The 15136-nt window shown below is 50.2% G+C and overlaps 1 protein-coding gene across 1 annotated transcript in view; it reads right to left on the reverse strand.

The window, feature by feature from the left end:
* Window positions 1-15136, reverse strand: part of PAPPA2 (pappalysin 2) — an 89260-nt gene that overhangs the window by 12258 nt on the left and 61866 nt on the right. Inside the window, exons 15-19 of the mRNA XM_030455294.1 lie at window positions 13452-13665; window positions 7302-7470; window positions 6513-6645; window positions 5266-5375; window positions 2175-2246 (exon numbers count right to left, since the gene is read on the reverse strand). Coding sequence (XP_030311154.1) covers window positions 2175-2246; window positions 5266-5375; window positions 6513-6645; window positions 7302-7470; window positions 13452-13665 — 698 coding nt within the window. The remainder of the gene's footprint in view (window positions 1-2174; window positions 2247-5265; window positions 5376-6512; window positions 6646-7301; window positions 7471-13451; window positions 13666-15136) is intronic.

Raw genomic sequence — 15136 nt, forward strand, 5'->3', positions numbered from 1 at the left:
TGGCAAAACATCTGCCTTTAGCTTGGAGTTGGAAACGAGGGAAAGGAAGATCTGGGTGTACTTGCTGACTTCAGGATATCTCTGATCTGCCAGACTGATGCAACTGCAGAAATAACAGAGCCCGGGGTCCTGTCAAGATGCTTCCAGCACAAGGCAGCTTTGTGTAAGGCTTTGGTGAGAGCTCAGCTGGAAGAGTATGCACTGTTTGGTCATTCCTGTTGAAAGGTTAATTGAAAGCAGAAAAGGCACAGACAAGCCTGCAAGGGTGATGGAGAACACGAGCTCTCATTCTTCTGGTAGAACACTGCAAGATTTTGGCTTTCCTAACCTCCTGTGTTCTAAGACTGCTGCCTAGGATTGGTTTTTGGGGGGAAAGAGGCAAGCATCCAGGAACAGAAAGAATCTGTGTTGGGTCTGACCCTGTTCAGGTGGCTGATGAGAAGACAGGGACTGCTACCACAAGATGCTGGAGTTCAGGTAGTTGATCACACACACACCACAAAGAAGCTGCCATTTTTCATCATCCTGGCAAAAGACACAGACCTAAGGTGAGGTCCAGGAATCAGACAGAGGGAAAGCTTGGGGTGGGTCTGGTGATCCTGAGACTAAGGGATCATCCTCAAGCCCATGATAGCTTTCTCCCACCTGAGCTGCACAGGAAGGAAAGAAGCAGCACCTCATACCCCATCTGTTCCTTTTTTAGAAAGGACCAACACCCAAAAAGCACAATAAGCAGTTCTCCCTTCCTATCAGGAAAACCACAGAGAGGATCATCATGGACCATCTGGACTACCCTGCTGCATAAGCCCATCCTATTTCAGGTACCCCAGAGCTGAGATAAAAGATGCTTTTCAAAGACATGGAGCTCTAAAAAACACAAGAGGATCCATCACTAAGCTCCAGTGCTCAACCATCAAACACCTCTCTGGCACTGAGCACCCCATTGCTCTATGCTTGCAGCCTGTAGTAGGTTGGGAAATAATTGCTGCACCTTCTCTTGACCATAACATTTCCTTCCTGGGGATGTGCACCCTGCAACGTTGCCCTTTGTCCCAGGCTTCTGTCACCAAAAAGCTGAGCTAGGCAGAATCAGTGACCAAAAGCCATCATTTACATTGAAATACATTTTGAAAAAAAATGTCAGCAAAACCCAAAGCTATTTTTGGATGGGAACTTCATTTATTTCCTTTTTGGTGAAAATCCCAAATTTTCAGCATGCAACATTCCAAAATACCCCTCCCCCTTTTCCTTTTATCCTTAATCATAACAACAACTACTGCTTGACAAGGACTGCCTATTTTTAATTCCCTTTACAAACAGACCCTGGGCTGTCCATGATTTTCTCCTGTCTGCTCATTATTCAAAGCTAAATGAGAGGCTAACCAATTCCTGCAAGGAATTCTTTGTCTGCAGATTCTTCTGGAGTGGTTTGTTTTGCATGTACGAGGCTGGAACCCTCATTGTTTTGGTTGGACACCTGGGTCACACAGGGCTTTTCTGGATCTGCATCACTCTAGAGCTGTGGTTCTGGTTAAGGAAATATTTGGGCTTGGAGTCAGCGTGGATTTTTTGGGGATACCCCTTGCCAGTTAAATTCTTTTGCTAGAACATTCTTCCTCAGCTGGCCAAGAAGGAGCAGGCAAGAAATCTGGGGAGAGACTTTTTCCAAGGGCATGGAGTGATAGGATGAGGGGGAGATGGCTTTAAACTGGAAGAGGGAAGGTTTAGGTTAGACATGAGGAAGAAAACCTTCACTATGAGGGTGGTGAGACACTGGCCCATGTTGCCCAGAGAAGATGTGAATTCCCCATCCCTAGCAGAGTTCAAGGCCAAGTTGGATGGGGCTTTGAGTAACTTGGTCTAGTGGGAGGTGTCCCTGCCCATGGCAGGGTGGTTGGACTTCATGATCTTTAAGCTCAATTCCAACAGAAACCATCCTGTGATGCAATGGGTTATTTGACAGCTCTGCCCCCCCCCCAGAGCAGCCCTGGCTGTGTAGGACCATACTCAAAGTTGCTTCCTCTCAGTCTCTCTGCTCAGCTGAGTAAAACCTGGGGCTAGCTCAGAGCAAACATGAAGTCAAAGGCTCTTTGTCCTGGTGTGAGTTTTCATTGCCAGGAGCTGCTCTCCTGGAAGGAACAAGGAGGCTCATGCTGGGGCCAGAGGGATCTTACCTCACAGGAGTGGATGCAGTGGATGCTGGAGGGCTCTGGGTACCAGCGCAGCCTGCCCGTACACACGATGTGCTGAGGAGGAAAGCAGAAAGGAGCCATCAGGTGATGCAGCAGAGGGAGGGGAACAGCCACCAGTGCTCTCAGGAGGTGTGTGGGGGGTCTCCCACAGCACTAGTGCAGACTAGCAATGGCCTCCCTGCACCTCTGCCTCGTGGAAAATCATTGGAAGCCCATTGGAGCACCTTGTTCACCCACAAACCAGTGTGGGTTGGTCAAGGTGGAGGCTAAACAGATGTGTGTGTGTAATACCAAACTGGAAGAGGAGAAAGCAGGAATGGCAGGAAGCACCAACCAGAGAAGCAGATTTGGCTGAGGTGGCTGGCTTGGCATTGAGTTACTGCTGGGAGGAAGCCCCCCAGGGCTATGGGAGGTTGGACTCTGCCATCACCCCTCTTGCTGTGATGCCAGGTTTCGCCAGCTCCTTGCTTGTAGAGGATGAGAGGGCTCAGACCCTGGATTGACCCCCTGCCCAGGTCCCAGGAGCTGGGGATCTTCCTGGGGCTGGCCTAGAGCAGTGGCACCAGATTTAGGTTCAGTGGTGGGGCTGAGGTTATCACTGGTATTTACCAGGCACAAATTCAGCTCTTGAAGCCAAAAGGACCCAGGAGGCAGACGCCAAGGGCTCAGTTTCACAGCACTGGAATGAGCCAGCCCAATCCTTCAGCAGGGCTGTGTTGGGAGTGCTCAGCCATACCCAGGGGGAGGAAAAGCCCCACCACACATGCAATTTCCTCCTTATAAAGCTTAGGCAGGCTTTGAAACCTGAGGCCCCATAAAACAACAGCTGGCCTCTGGAAGTGTCCTAGGATGCCCTTGACAGTGCTGGAGGTGCACAGAGGGGCACATCTGGTTTCTCCAAGCCTCCCAGTTGAAACCTGGAGTAGCAGGCAGCCTGGCTGCAGCATCCAGGGTGATTGCCTCCCTCTGCTCTGCAGTGCTGGGTCCAGTCCTGAAGTTCCCAACACAAGGAGATGGAGCTGTTGGAGCGAGTCCAGAGAAGGTCACAAAGATGATCCGAGAGTTGGAGCACCTCTCATATAGAGACTGTCTGAACAGGCTGCTCACTCTGGAGAAGCAAAAGCTCCAGGGAGACTTTCCACACCTTCTAGAGAACCTTCCAGTACCTGAAGGATGCCTCCAGGAAAGCTGGGGACAAGAGCATGTAGTGAGAGGACAAGGGGGAATGGTTGCAGGCTGAAAGAGGGGAGATGTAGATTAGACATTAGGAAAAAATTCTTCCCTTTGAGGGTGGTGAGACACTGGCACAAGTTTCCCAGAGAAACTTGTATCTGACCCATCCTTGGAAGTGCTCAAGGCCAAGTTGGATGGGATGAGGAGCAACCTGGTCTAGTGGGAAATGTCCCTGCCCGTGGCAGGGGGGTTGGAAGTAGATTGTTCTTAAGGTCCCTTTGAATCCAAAGCAGACTGTGATTTGAGCTATGACCCCCAGGTGGCATGGGCAGCTGGGGATGGGGCAGCTTTGCCTGTGCAGAGCTGGTGCAGGTCCTTCGGGTGTGTGTTGGGCCAGGACCATGATGGAGCTGGGACAGGATGAGGTCCCAGCTGTCCTCAGGCAGCCCAGGGAAGGCAGAGCTGGATGGAGCTGCCATGGGATGAGCAGGGGCTGGAGGTGCTGGCTGAAATAGCCAATTCCTGCTCTGGAGAAGCACCTGGGAATGGCTGGCTCTTGCAGGAGCAAAGCAGGGAGCTAGGGAAGAGAGGAAAACAAGACAGCCCAGGGAGAGAGCTCCTGGCGAGTGGGAGCACCGCTGCTTAAAATAATGCCTTCCCTCCCTCCTCCTCCTCCTCCCTGCAAAACATTTTCCCCTTCCCTGAGAGCCCACAGCAGTGAAAAAAGGGAAGCTGAACACCACTGCCTCGACCAGCCAAGCCACCCCATCCCTCAAAGGCAAGGACTCCTTCCAAGGCTCGTGCTTAACCATCCCACACGTCCCAGCCACCCTCACCCCCCTGCAGCCATCCCTGGTCATTCCAGAGGATGTACAGCAGTATCCATAGGCACGGTGCTGGGCCTCCTATGGGTTTCCAGGAGGAGGGAAAAGTGCCTGGATGGGAGCACTAACCCCTGAGAAGGCTGTTTGCTTTCTTTGGTTCCAAATCCTTCCCTTCTGCATCTCAGTTTTTATTTTAAGAAATAGTACCCCAGCCGAGCAGCTTTTTGGGGAAAGTTGTGCTGTTAGGATCCAAACTATTTGAGTTATTTGAGCTGCTTTGCTTACAAAATGAGTAAAAGACGAGGAGGCAAAGGCTCTCCCCAGTCCAGCAGCAGAGGCAACTGGCTGGCCAGTGGGTTCTGGCAACTGGGAACACCTTCCAGCCCTGCCTCTTCCTCCTCCTCCCTGGCAGGGAGATGCCTGCCTGGGGCTGCATCTCTGCTGCCAGATAATCAGGGACCTGGGCTCGTGCTGTGCCTCATGCCAGGGGTGGGGTTTTGGTTGTGTTTTGTTTTTCTTTTTTTGTTTTTGTTTTTTTTTTTGTGTGTGTGTTTTTTGATGGGTTGTGGGGGTTTTTTTGGGGGGGGGGGGAAATTGGTTTTTTTGGTTGGTTTTATTTTTTTTCCCTCTCTCTTTGCTCTCCCAGCACACTGACTGATGACAGCAGCAGTAGCTTGTCAGGTTGAAGCATGAAAAAAACAAAACAAACCAAAACTCAGCGGGATTCCTGTGTTTTGCTTCATTCTTTGTGGTATCCTGCAAGTCCTTGAAAGCTGGCTCAGGAACTGGGAACTTCTGCTGAACTTTGGTATGGGAGGAGGCTGGGCAATAGCAGCTGAGTGAGAGGGAAGAAGAGGAAGGAGCTGTGGGAAGGATGAAGACCTCAGCACCTTCCTGCACCTCCAGCAGCAGCTCCTTGGGGAGAGCCAGCCCAGCCCAGCCCTGAGCTCATTTATGCTGCTTGTTTTCCCAAGTTTTCCCAAGGCAAAGAGCTTTGGGTTAAAAAACACCACCTGGGGGTACTCTTAGTGCTGCCAGTGAAATCCTTGCTGGAAGAACCCAGTTCCCCCACTCACCTGGACCCTGGTGGGCTGCAGGCGGTGATCCATGGTGTCAGCAGTGATGTTTTCAGGGAGGATGACAGGGTCACTGGGAGGGATGACACAGGAAGGGATACACACAGCACCTGCAGGAGGATAGGAAACCTTCAGGACTTCTTCAGGAACCAGGTAAGGATGTTTTACAGGAGAGCACCAGCCCCAAACATGGAGGCTTCTGGCTGAGGGTAGGGGCAGACTCAGAGGATGCACTTTCCCTCCCAGCCTGGGGTGATGCTTCCTTCTCCAAATCCTGAATTATACAAGGAGTTGTGGCTCATTTCTTTCTCCCAGGTGAGAGGAAAAGTGAACATGCACTATTATTAGGATTATTGGATTATTTGGATTTAAGGCAGGACATGGAATCCAGCATAAGTCTGGCCTGGATGCTACGGGATGTTTGTTGACATGTCAGGAAGCATCTTTCAGAGTTTCTCTACCTCTCTGAATTCCCACTGCCTTCCTGTGATCCTGGCAGAAAATAAAAGCTGCAAAAACTACCTTGGAAAACCAGGTGGATCCCAGCCTTAACCCCAGCCTCACATCAGGTGTCCCCAAAGCTTCACCTTACAGTCCCTGCCCTTTACACTCTCCTCAGCCTGTTTTGGTCAGACCCAGGTAATGGGTGTGTTTTCTCTGGAATGGTGTGGGCTTTGCTCCAGCAGGATTCCAAAGGGGATGCAATGACTGTGGCTGAGCATTGCAGCATTTCCTGAAAGCACAAAGCAACTGAGTCCTGGAGAAAGAAATGGATGTTGTGGTCCCTCATCTGGTTGAAGTGCCCTGTTACAGGAGATTGTCACTGCAGCATTTGAGCAGGACCTGCCACATGAACCCTGCAAGTGACAGTAGTGACAACAAGTGAAGAGACCTTGGGGGATGGGGAGAGCAGGGGGATGGATGGCTTGAGTTTAGGAATATTGCTGCGAAGGGCTGAGATTGCCCTGAAGTCCCTGCTCAGTCTGAAAAAAAAAAAAAAAAAGAGATGCTGACACAGGAGCCAGCTTCAGCTTTGAGTTTTGCCCTAGCATGAAACCAGGGCAGACACAAGGCTAAAATCCACCCCTAGCTCTGTGTTTAGGTAAAGGATGGAAGGGAAAGTAGGATTTTTTTCACAGATTTAGTGGGCAGTTGTAGAAGAAGAGTCATCATCAGTCATCATTCAGTTCTCTGGCAGTCGACAGAAGGTTTTTAGTTTTTCTGCTTTAACTTTTGTCTGACCTCACCTATTCCATGCCCCTGCTCACACTTGTACTCTACAAAATTCAGCTCCGGGGGGGGTGGGCAGGTGCCCCTTAAGCTCTCACAGAGTTTGAACTCCTCTGTCCACAATCCCTCCTTCGTGCAGATGATGGGAACCTGCAAAGCAGAGGGAGAGCACCAGGAGTTACCAGAAGCAGTGCCAGGGCTCACCTTGTCCCACCACTGCCCAGCACTCAGGGGAGCAAAATGCTGGGAAATTCCCCCCTCCCTTCTTGTCCTGCCACAGAAATCCAGAGGGAAGCTCTCTGGAGCAGCTGGGTTGCAGCCATCTGGTCCAGGTTTTTGTTGGGTTTTTTTTCTTTTTTTCCCCTCTGGATTTCACCAGAAGAAAATTGATCCCACTTCTTTCAACAAGATCCTTCCAGCAGGTCAGAACTGAGTGGAAAAGCCTGGAAATCAGCAGCCTCCATCTCCAGGCAAGCCCCTTGGCCAGCAAGCCCCCTGCAACCAGGCTGCCCCTCATCCCAGGCACCCCCATTCACAGCTCCCCATACCAGCTGGAAACCCTTGATTTTTGCTTTCCATCCCTTGTCTCCCAAGACAAGCAGGCTTGCTCAGCACCACCACTTTTCAGAAGGCTTGCAAAGCAGCAGAAGAGCATTCCCAGGCAGTGGGACACCCTGTGCTGTGGCTGGCATCCAGCAAGAAGAATTTAGGAGTCAGGGCATAAGGATCCTTGGATCCTCGCTGGTTTTAGATGCTCTGGAGCACAAGGCTTGGCTGAGCTCTGCCACCCCCCACAAGCCACTCACCTGTTGTCCCTCTGGCTTGCAGTTGAGGACACACTGGCTGTCCAGCTGGAAGCCCTGGGTACAGCTGTACATACCCTCAAAGACAGGAGGAGGGGGCTCACATACCACAGGGATGCAGTGTCCCTCTTCCCACTGCCCGTTCTCCAGGCACTGGACCTTCAGGAATTTCCTGGGGAAACAAAGAAGACACCAGGCTGGGCTTCACCCCCCACCTTAACCCATATACCAAGCATCCCACAGAAACATCAGCAGCTTGGGGACACCTCTCCTGAAGGTTCCCCTCACCATGGGCAGGCCCTCCTGAGGAGGATGGGGCCATGCTCATCCGTGACCTCTCCCTTCCTCTCACTGGGGGGAGAAAAAAAAAATCACAGTGATTTAGGAGCACTGGCCACCTCCTTCCCTGCACTCACCTGCACAACTCCTGTTGTCCCTAAACCATTCCTCTCTCCCTGCAGGTCCCTGGGCTGCTTTGTCCTGCTGCCAGTAGCTCCATACAGTGCTGGATGGAGTGTGACTCCCCCAGTAAATCCTGCTGGCCTCAGCCCAATGGTTCCTGAGACACCCTTTGTACTCCAGCCAGATCTGTCACCACCACTCTGTCCTCCCACAGCAGAGCAAGACCTGTGCTGCTAAAACTGCCCAGGTGCAAATGACTTGCCAGGAAAAAAACAAGGAAGAAAGAATCATAGAAACATACAATGGTTTGTGTTGGAAAGGACCTTAAAGATCATCTAGTTCCAACCATGGGAAGGGACACTTTCCTCTAGACCAGGTTGCTCAAAGCCCCATCCAACCTGGCCTTGAACACTTCCCAGGGATGGGGCAGCCACAACCTCCTTGGGCAACCTGTTCCAGCATCTTGCCACCCCCACAGAAAAGAATTTTTTCCTAATCTCTAACCCAAATCTCCCCTTTTCAAGTTTTAAACCATTTCCCCTGGAAAAAAAGGAAGGGAAAAGGCCAGGAGTGGAGCACACTCACTTTTCAGTCTCCTGTCCTTGGCAGCAATGAAGACCTCACATCCTTTATGTAGAAGTGTCAAAACCCCATGAGCCACAGGGCAACCTGGGGACAGCTCTCCCAGGTGACACATCACCCTGACCCCACCACTCATGGGCTTTCCCTGAGCCAGTGCTCACTGCTCCATCCTAAATAAGACTTTCCCTCACCTCTCCCATCCCTTTTTACCTACTCCAGCAGGTTGTCCCTGCCCTCTCACAGCAGGCAGGGTTCCAGGAGCTGGACTGGGGGTTAACATCTCCTCAGCTCCTCAGCGTTGGGTTAGAGAAATACCTGGGGGGAGGCACTACATTGCCCCTTGTTCTAAGCTTCAACAGATTTTGTCTGTGGCCACCCAGCTTTCCCCTCCAGGAAAATGGTGCAGAGTCACCCAGCCCTGAGCAGGGAGAGGACCCCATCTGCACCCCACTGCCAGACCTGGGACAGGAGCTTGTGGTCATCCTCCCCATTAAATTTTTTTCTGGAAAACTCTGGATGGGCAATTTGAGAGCTTTTTGAAGCATTCTTCTCTCTCTCTCTTTTTTTTTTTTCTTTTTTTTTTTATATTTCCAGCTCTTAGAGATTCCCTCTCTCCCCTCTCAAATCAGGGATCTGTGTTTCCTACAGGCTGTAGAAGTGGGAAAGGGATGGGTTAGGGTCACTACAGGCTTCAGCAGGTAACATATAGGCAGGCAGGGGACAGGAGATGGCAGGTCCCCCAGCACAGAGCTCTGCACAATGTCTTGTGCAAAGGAGGGTGGTGATGCTGCAGTGTGAGCACCCAGAGATGCTGTAAATGCCACCTCAAGAGCAGCAGCCTTGAATCAACTGAAGGGAATTGCAGCTACATGCAATTTAGGAAGGGCAGTAAGGAAGAGATACTCTGGATCCCATTGTGTGTATCTTTGGTTCCGCTCCACCTACTAATTTCACTGTCTGGTAAACTCTTGCTTGCCTTCTCTTCAGGATGATCCTTTTGAAGATGCCTCCATCAGACCTCTCCTCCTCCCTATTTTGTTTGCACCCTTTGCTTCTCCCACATTTAAAGGTGAGGTGCATGCTAAGAGGTCCCCATCCCTGTTGGACATCCAGCTCCTCAAGCAGCTTTTTACCCTTCTGAAATAACCTGGCAGGCAGGGTGTGATCCAGCTGTGTGGCTTGGAGGAGGCAAATCACTGGGGGTTAAGCTGATGGTGTTACAGAAGCAACCCAGCTGTGCAAAGCCTTGTTGGGACCACAAGGGCTCAGGCTCCTAAGAAACTCTGGCAAAGCAGGAGCATCCCAGCCACACACTGCTTGTCCCTGACCAATGAACAGAATCACAGCATCACAAGAAGGTGAGGGTTGGGAGGGACCTCTGAAGATCATTTAGTCCAAGCCTCCTGCTAGAGCAGAGCAGATCACACAGGAACACATCCAGATGGGTTTTGAACATCTCCAGAGATGGACACTCCACAACCTCTCTGAGCAGCCTTTTCCAGTGCTCTGTCACCTTCAAAGTAAAGATATTTTTTTCCTCACGTTCAGCTCGTGCTTCCTGTGTTCCAGCTTTTCCCTGTTGCCACTTATCCTGTCCCTGGACACCACTGAAAAGAGCCTGGGCCCATCCTCCTGATACTCACCCTTTAAATACTTCGATTGCATTGATGAGATCCCCCTCACTGTCTCCTCTTCTCCAAGTTAAACAGATCCAGCCTTTCCTTGCATGGTAGATGCTCCAGTCCCCCTCTTGGTCCTACAAATCACAGCAGATGCCTTTTGCCCAGGAGCCACAGGAAGAGCTGGGTAGAGGGGCCAAGCATGGAGAGGACACTGCAGGAGCTGGCAGAGGTGCAAGCCCTGGTTTGCAGCCCCTTCACCTTTTCTTGGTGTGGTATTTGGAGTGGTCCCAGCATGGGGACAGCATTATTTATGGCCTCTCCCACCTCTCCCCACACCTGCACCCCCATAGACCTGGGATGAGAAGGCACCTGAAGGCTCCCCCCATTGCTAGCATCTCTGCTGAGGGACTTCAAACAGGACTGGGCTGACCCTGGGGCAGAAGGTGCTGTGTGCCACGTGTATGAAGTGAGCAATTTGGTACAGCACAGAGAAGGTAACAGAGAGGCATTTTTTTTAAAGAAATAGTGTGTGTGTGTATATATATATATATATATATATATATATATATCTAAACACTGCCTCTTGGCAGCCTGAAATTTCCAGCCCCACTGCCTCTACCCTGATTGCTTCTGATTTTGGTTAGCAGCATTTCTTGAGGATTAATGAGGAAGCCAGGAAAATCAGAGCCAAAGCTTTCCTCCTCCAATTAGATGCCTGACATCTGACAGGTAGAGGAGGCCAAGGCATATCCAGGGCCAGGGCATATCCAAGACCAGGGTATATCCAAGGCCAGGCATGAGTGCTCACTCAGCTCCAGGAGCTGAGCATCCAGGAGCAGGCAGGGGTCCAGCCAGCTTGGGGCAACTGGGTCTGGAATGGTGATAAATGAGCCTAAAGTCTCATCTCTCACATCCATAGACTGACAACTTCAACAAGAGAGAGGAAGGAGGGATATTCACTGGTAAATTGAAAGAAAGCAACATCAGGACCTCCACTGCTGTGCTCTGAGCAGCCTGGGCAACTGCAGAGCTTTCAGAGGGACTTTGAAGGTGGAAGTAACACAGGAGTCAGGCTGACAGCCTGTTCCTTCTCTCCTTTGTGGCTTCCTTGGCTGTGCCCATGTTTGCCTTTTATCTGGAAGGGCCCAGAAGCAGTGAGCAGAAGCAGTGAGCACTCCATGCCTTGGAACCCATCACAAATGTGCTGTGACCCTAAGTCCTGTAAACTGAGCTGCTCCTGGGTTAGGATCTCCGGCTCTGCCTCCTGTGATCTTTCTGATGCTTTTCCAGTCCCCTGTCTGCTGACTCCTTCCAGTCCATCTTTCCTCCAGGTTTGTAGAATCACAGACTGGGTTGGGTTGGAAGGGACCTTAAAGATCACCTCGTTTCAACTCCCCCCTGTATTGGCAGGGACACTTCCCACTAATTCAGGTTCTTCCAAGCCCCATCCAACCTGCCCTTGAACACTTCCAGGAATGGGGTAGCCACAGCTTTTCTGGACAGTTATCACCCAGGGCACTCCATCAGTGGGATCCTTATCTGAGAAAAAGGGCCCGTGTCTCACCACCCTCACACTAAATAATTTCTTTCTAATATCTAATCTAAATCTCTCTTTCAGTTTAAAAGCATTCCCCTTGTCCTATCACTCCATGCCTTTGTCCAAAGTCCCTCCCTATGCTTCCTGTAGCCCCTCCAGGTACTGGAAGGTGCTTTAAGGTCTCCCCAGAGCTTTCTCTTCTCCAGACTGAACAACCCCAACTCTTCATAGAACAAGTTCTCCAATGGATAACAAGGGGGCAATAGATCAAGAACTTGGCTTGCTGAACCCGAGAAGAACCCAGAAGACCCTAAAACTTGCTGTCCAAGTCATCAGCTGAGACTCTTCCCCTGCAGCATCCCATAAGGAACCCATACCTCACTACTGCTGGTCCCTTCTGGAGCTCTCCATCACCTTCAACAACTCTCTGCTTCCAAAACAATGACAGCAACCTCTCTAGCACCTCCCTTCCTCTGCCTGCCAGGGCTGAAACACCAGAAGGGTTTCCAGCAACGCAGCAAGCAACTGGGCTGCTTACTGGCTGGTAGCCACCACTCACAGCACATGCCAAGGGGTTTGTACTCAGGCTGAGTGTGTATACACAGAGCTCCAGATGGGACAGTACAGGGATATTTACACTTCCAAAGAAAAGCTTTTGCTTCCAATCAGGCCACTCACATAGCAGTTAATTTGCATGATAAGAAAGCACAAAAAATTCTCTTTCTGGTAATTTTTTCTTTGCTTGCTGCAATAGGCTCATGCTGCACCATCAGAGATGTGAGATGAATTAGTAGTGATGATAATAACACATGTGAAAATCCTATGTGTACTGCTATGAAACCCTGAACCACTGCCATTTGCCTTGACTCATGTCACAGGCTGTTCAGACCCTCAGGGAAGTTCCAAAAACTTCTGAGGAGCCTTGGGAGCTCCCAGAGGGCACCCTTCTCACCAGTCTGCCCGAGATGCCCCAATTTTACAACCTGACTTGAGCTCATGGCACATCCAATGCCTGGAGTGCCACAGGCACGCAAAGCTGCTCTGCAGCTTGCAAAGCAGTCTCTGTGATCACAGCCATAATAATTGTTTACTCAGCTCCCCTTGGCCCCAAAAATGCTCCTGACACTGTGCAAAGCTGTTTACAGAAACCACTTCCTTCATTACAAGGCAAGAAATTCACCAACTGTTGCCCAGTGCACAACAACCCTACCCCAGAGCAAAGCAGAGATTAAGTCTGCATCCAGTTAAAACTGGAAGGGAACATTAAATAATTAGCACATAATTACCTGATTTGGGCTAGAATCAAGACTCTGGAGAGGAGCCAGTCAGTGCTGGTGAGTATTTAGTGACTGAACCAAATAGGGACTTCAGCTGGAGGCATCACAGACAAAATGCTGCTTTACCCCCCAGTGTCAGGATATTGGCTGAGAGCAGGGGCAGTGAATCACCAGGAGTTTTCCCCCCTCAAGCACTGGGGAAAAAAAAATCTCTGACTGAAATGCCAATGCTGGAGATGAAATTTAGCCAAGATAAATTTAGCCAAGATGCACACAGGGTAAAACATTAACCCTGACAAAGGGCAGACATTCTATCTTATGACTCCCTGTGTCTGGTCTAGTTTTTATCACTTTCATGAAAGGCAGCAGCTCCAGGAGTCTTTCAGCATCTTATTAAATCTATTTACCCCAGAGCCTACAAAACACTTCTGTAGGTGCTTAATTTTCAGCAACTCACAGGCACATTGAGGTGCAGAGGAGAATTTGCATTCTTTAGGTTAACTTACATTAATTTGAAGTACTCCTGCATGCAATAGCAGCCTGCATCTTGTTCCCACCTGCTTTCAACTAACCCAGCCTCTTATATCAAGAAATCCACATGACCAGAGTGAACTGGATCTACCAAATCTCTTCAGAGCCACCCAGGTACCATCCCCTCTTCTCTTTGCTGACATTGGGAGAAGAGGAGGAAGAAAAACGATGAAAAAAAAAACAAAACCCACCACTGACTTACTTCTTTGGCTTTCCCCCTTGATCCTCAGCCACGTGGTATCCAGGCTTGCACTTGTATCTACAGATTGAGCCCACGTCGTGGTTCCCCTGCAGGCACCTTGGCACCAGGAGCTTGGCATTGGCCACCAAAGGGGGAGCATCACATTCCAGCTTGCAGTAGGCTTCAGGGAGTGACCAGAGGCCATCCTCCAGGCAGGTCAACCAATGGTTTGTTCCTGGCCCCAAAAAAGAAGCAGTGTGTTAGTTCTACCTGGGGACAGGGTCAGACTGAGAGAAGCTCAGAGCAACCAGGAGAAGTCCTCTTGGAGTGGTGATGCCAAGGGAGGCAACAAAGTCAAAGACCATGGGTTCCTTTGCATGCTTGGTCAGGCTGGGGCAGAAATTCTTCAGTGCAGACAAAAGCAGGGAAGGGACAACTTCTATGGGATGGAGGAAGGATTTTGGTTCTGCCAATCTTCCCCAAACTTTCCCTTACACTTCCCCTCCTCAGTGGTGTCTCAGGACAGCCTTCAGTGGGCTGGGGGCTTTTGTTTATGACACCCATCTGCAATCTTTATCTCAGCCCATCTTTATTCTGAGCCATGTGGCTCAGCAGTTTGGGCCAAGCAGCAGCAGCCCTCATGGCAGCAGCAGGAAGTCAAAAAATGGTTTGAGTTGGAAGGAACCTTGAAGACCACCTTGCTCCAACCCCCTCTGCCATGGGCAGGGACACATCCCACTACACCAGGTTGCTCCAAGCCCCATCCAACTTGGCCTTAAACACTACCAGGGATGGGGTAGCCACAGCTTTTCTGGATAGTTATCACCCAAGACACTCCACCAGTGGGATGCTTTCCCCCCCAGGGAGCCCGTGGCAAACCTCCTGCTGGCTTCATTGGAATGAGAGGTGGCTGTGAGTGACAGATGAGATGAAAGCCCTGCCCTCAGCTCCCCCACCCCAGACAGCAAGCATCAGCTTGTGCAGAATTCGGGCTGTCAAGTCATTATTCCATGCTACCCTTTGATCAGCTCCTGTTGGCATCACGCCCTCCCCCATCATGCTATGAGACCTTAATTCCCTGCAGTTTTTGCTCCCTAGATTTAACTTTTTTTTTAAAAAAAGTAAATAATTTTCCTATATTTCAGCTAGAAATAGCTCCATGAAATCATAGAATTGCTCAGGCTGGAAAAGACCTTCAAGGTCATCGAGTCCAGCCTCGTCCTAACCTTATTTCTCTATTCCTAAAGACCCATCACTAAACCATGTCCCCAAAACACCACATCCAGGCAATTTTTAAACACGTTCAGGGATGGAGACTCAACCACCTCCTTGGGGAACCTGTTCCAGTGCTTAACAACCCTTTCAATAAAAAAGGTTCTCCTGAAAGCCAACCTACATACCCCCTGATGCAACTTGAAGCCATTGCTTCCAATAGGACACATATTATAATTATTTGTTGTACACAATTGATCAGGGCAAAGGTGGAATCTCACATCAAATCTCAAAACTTGAAGCTGTCAAGGCAATTACCCCTGAAATGCCACCCAGCTCATCCCTGCATAGGACAGAAACAGGAGCTCTCTTTCTCAGGCTTGGCTTCAAACCATTCCTCTGGCTACTGATGCAGTCAGCAGGATGAAAGCCAGACCATGGGTTGTGGTAAACAACTCTCTCAGACTGCTTTGCAGCTGTGGGCATCAGTCTCT

This window comes from Calypte anna, chromosome 8 (assembly GCF_003957555.1).
Source record: "Calypte anna isolate BGI_N300 chromosome 8, bCalAnn1_v1.p, whole genome shotgun sequence".
Taxonomy (NCBI): Eukaryota; Metazoa; Chordata; class Aves; order Apodiformes; family Trochilidae; genus Calypte; species Calypte anna.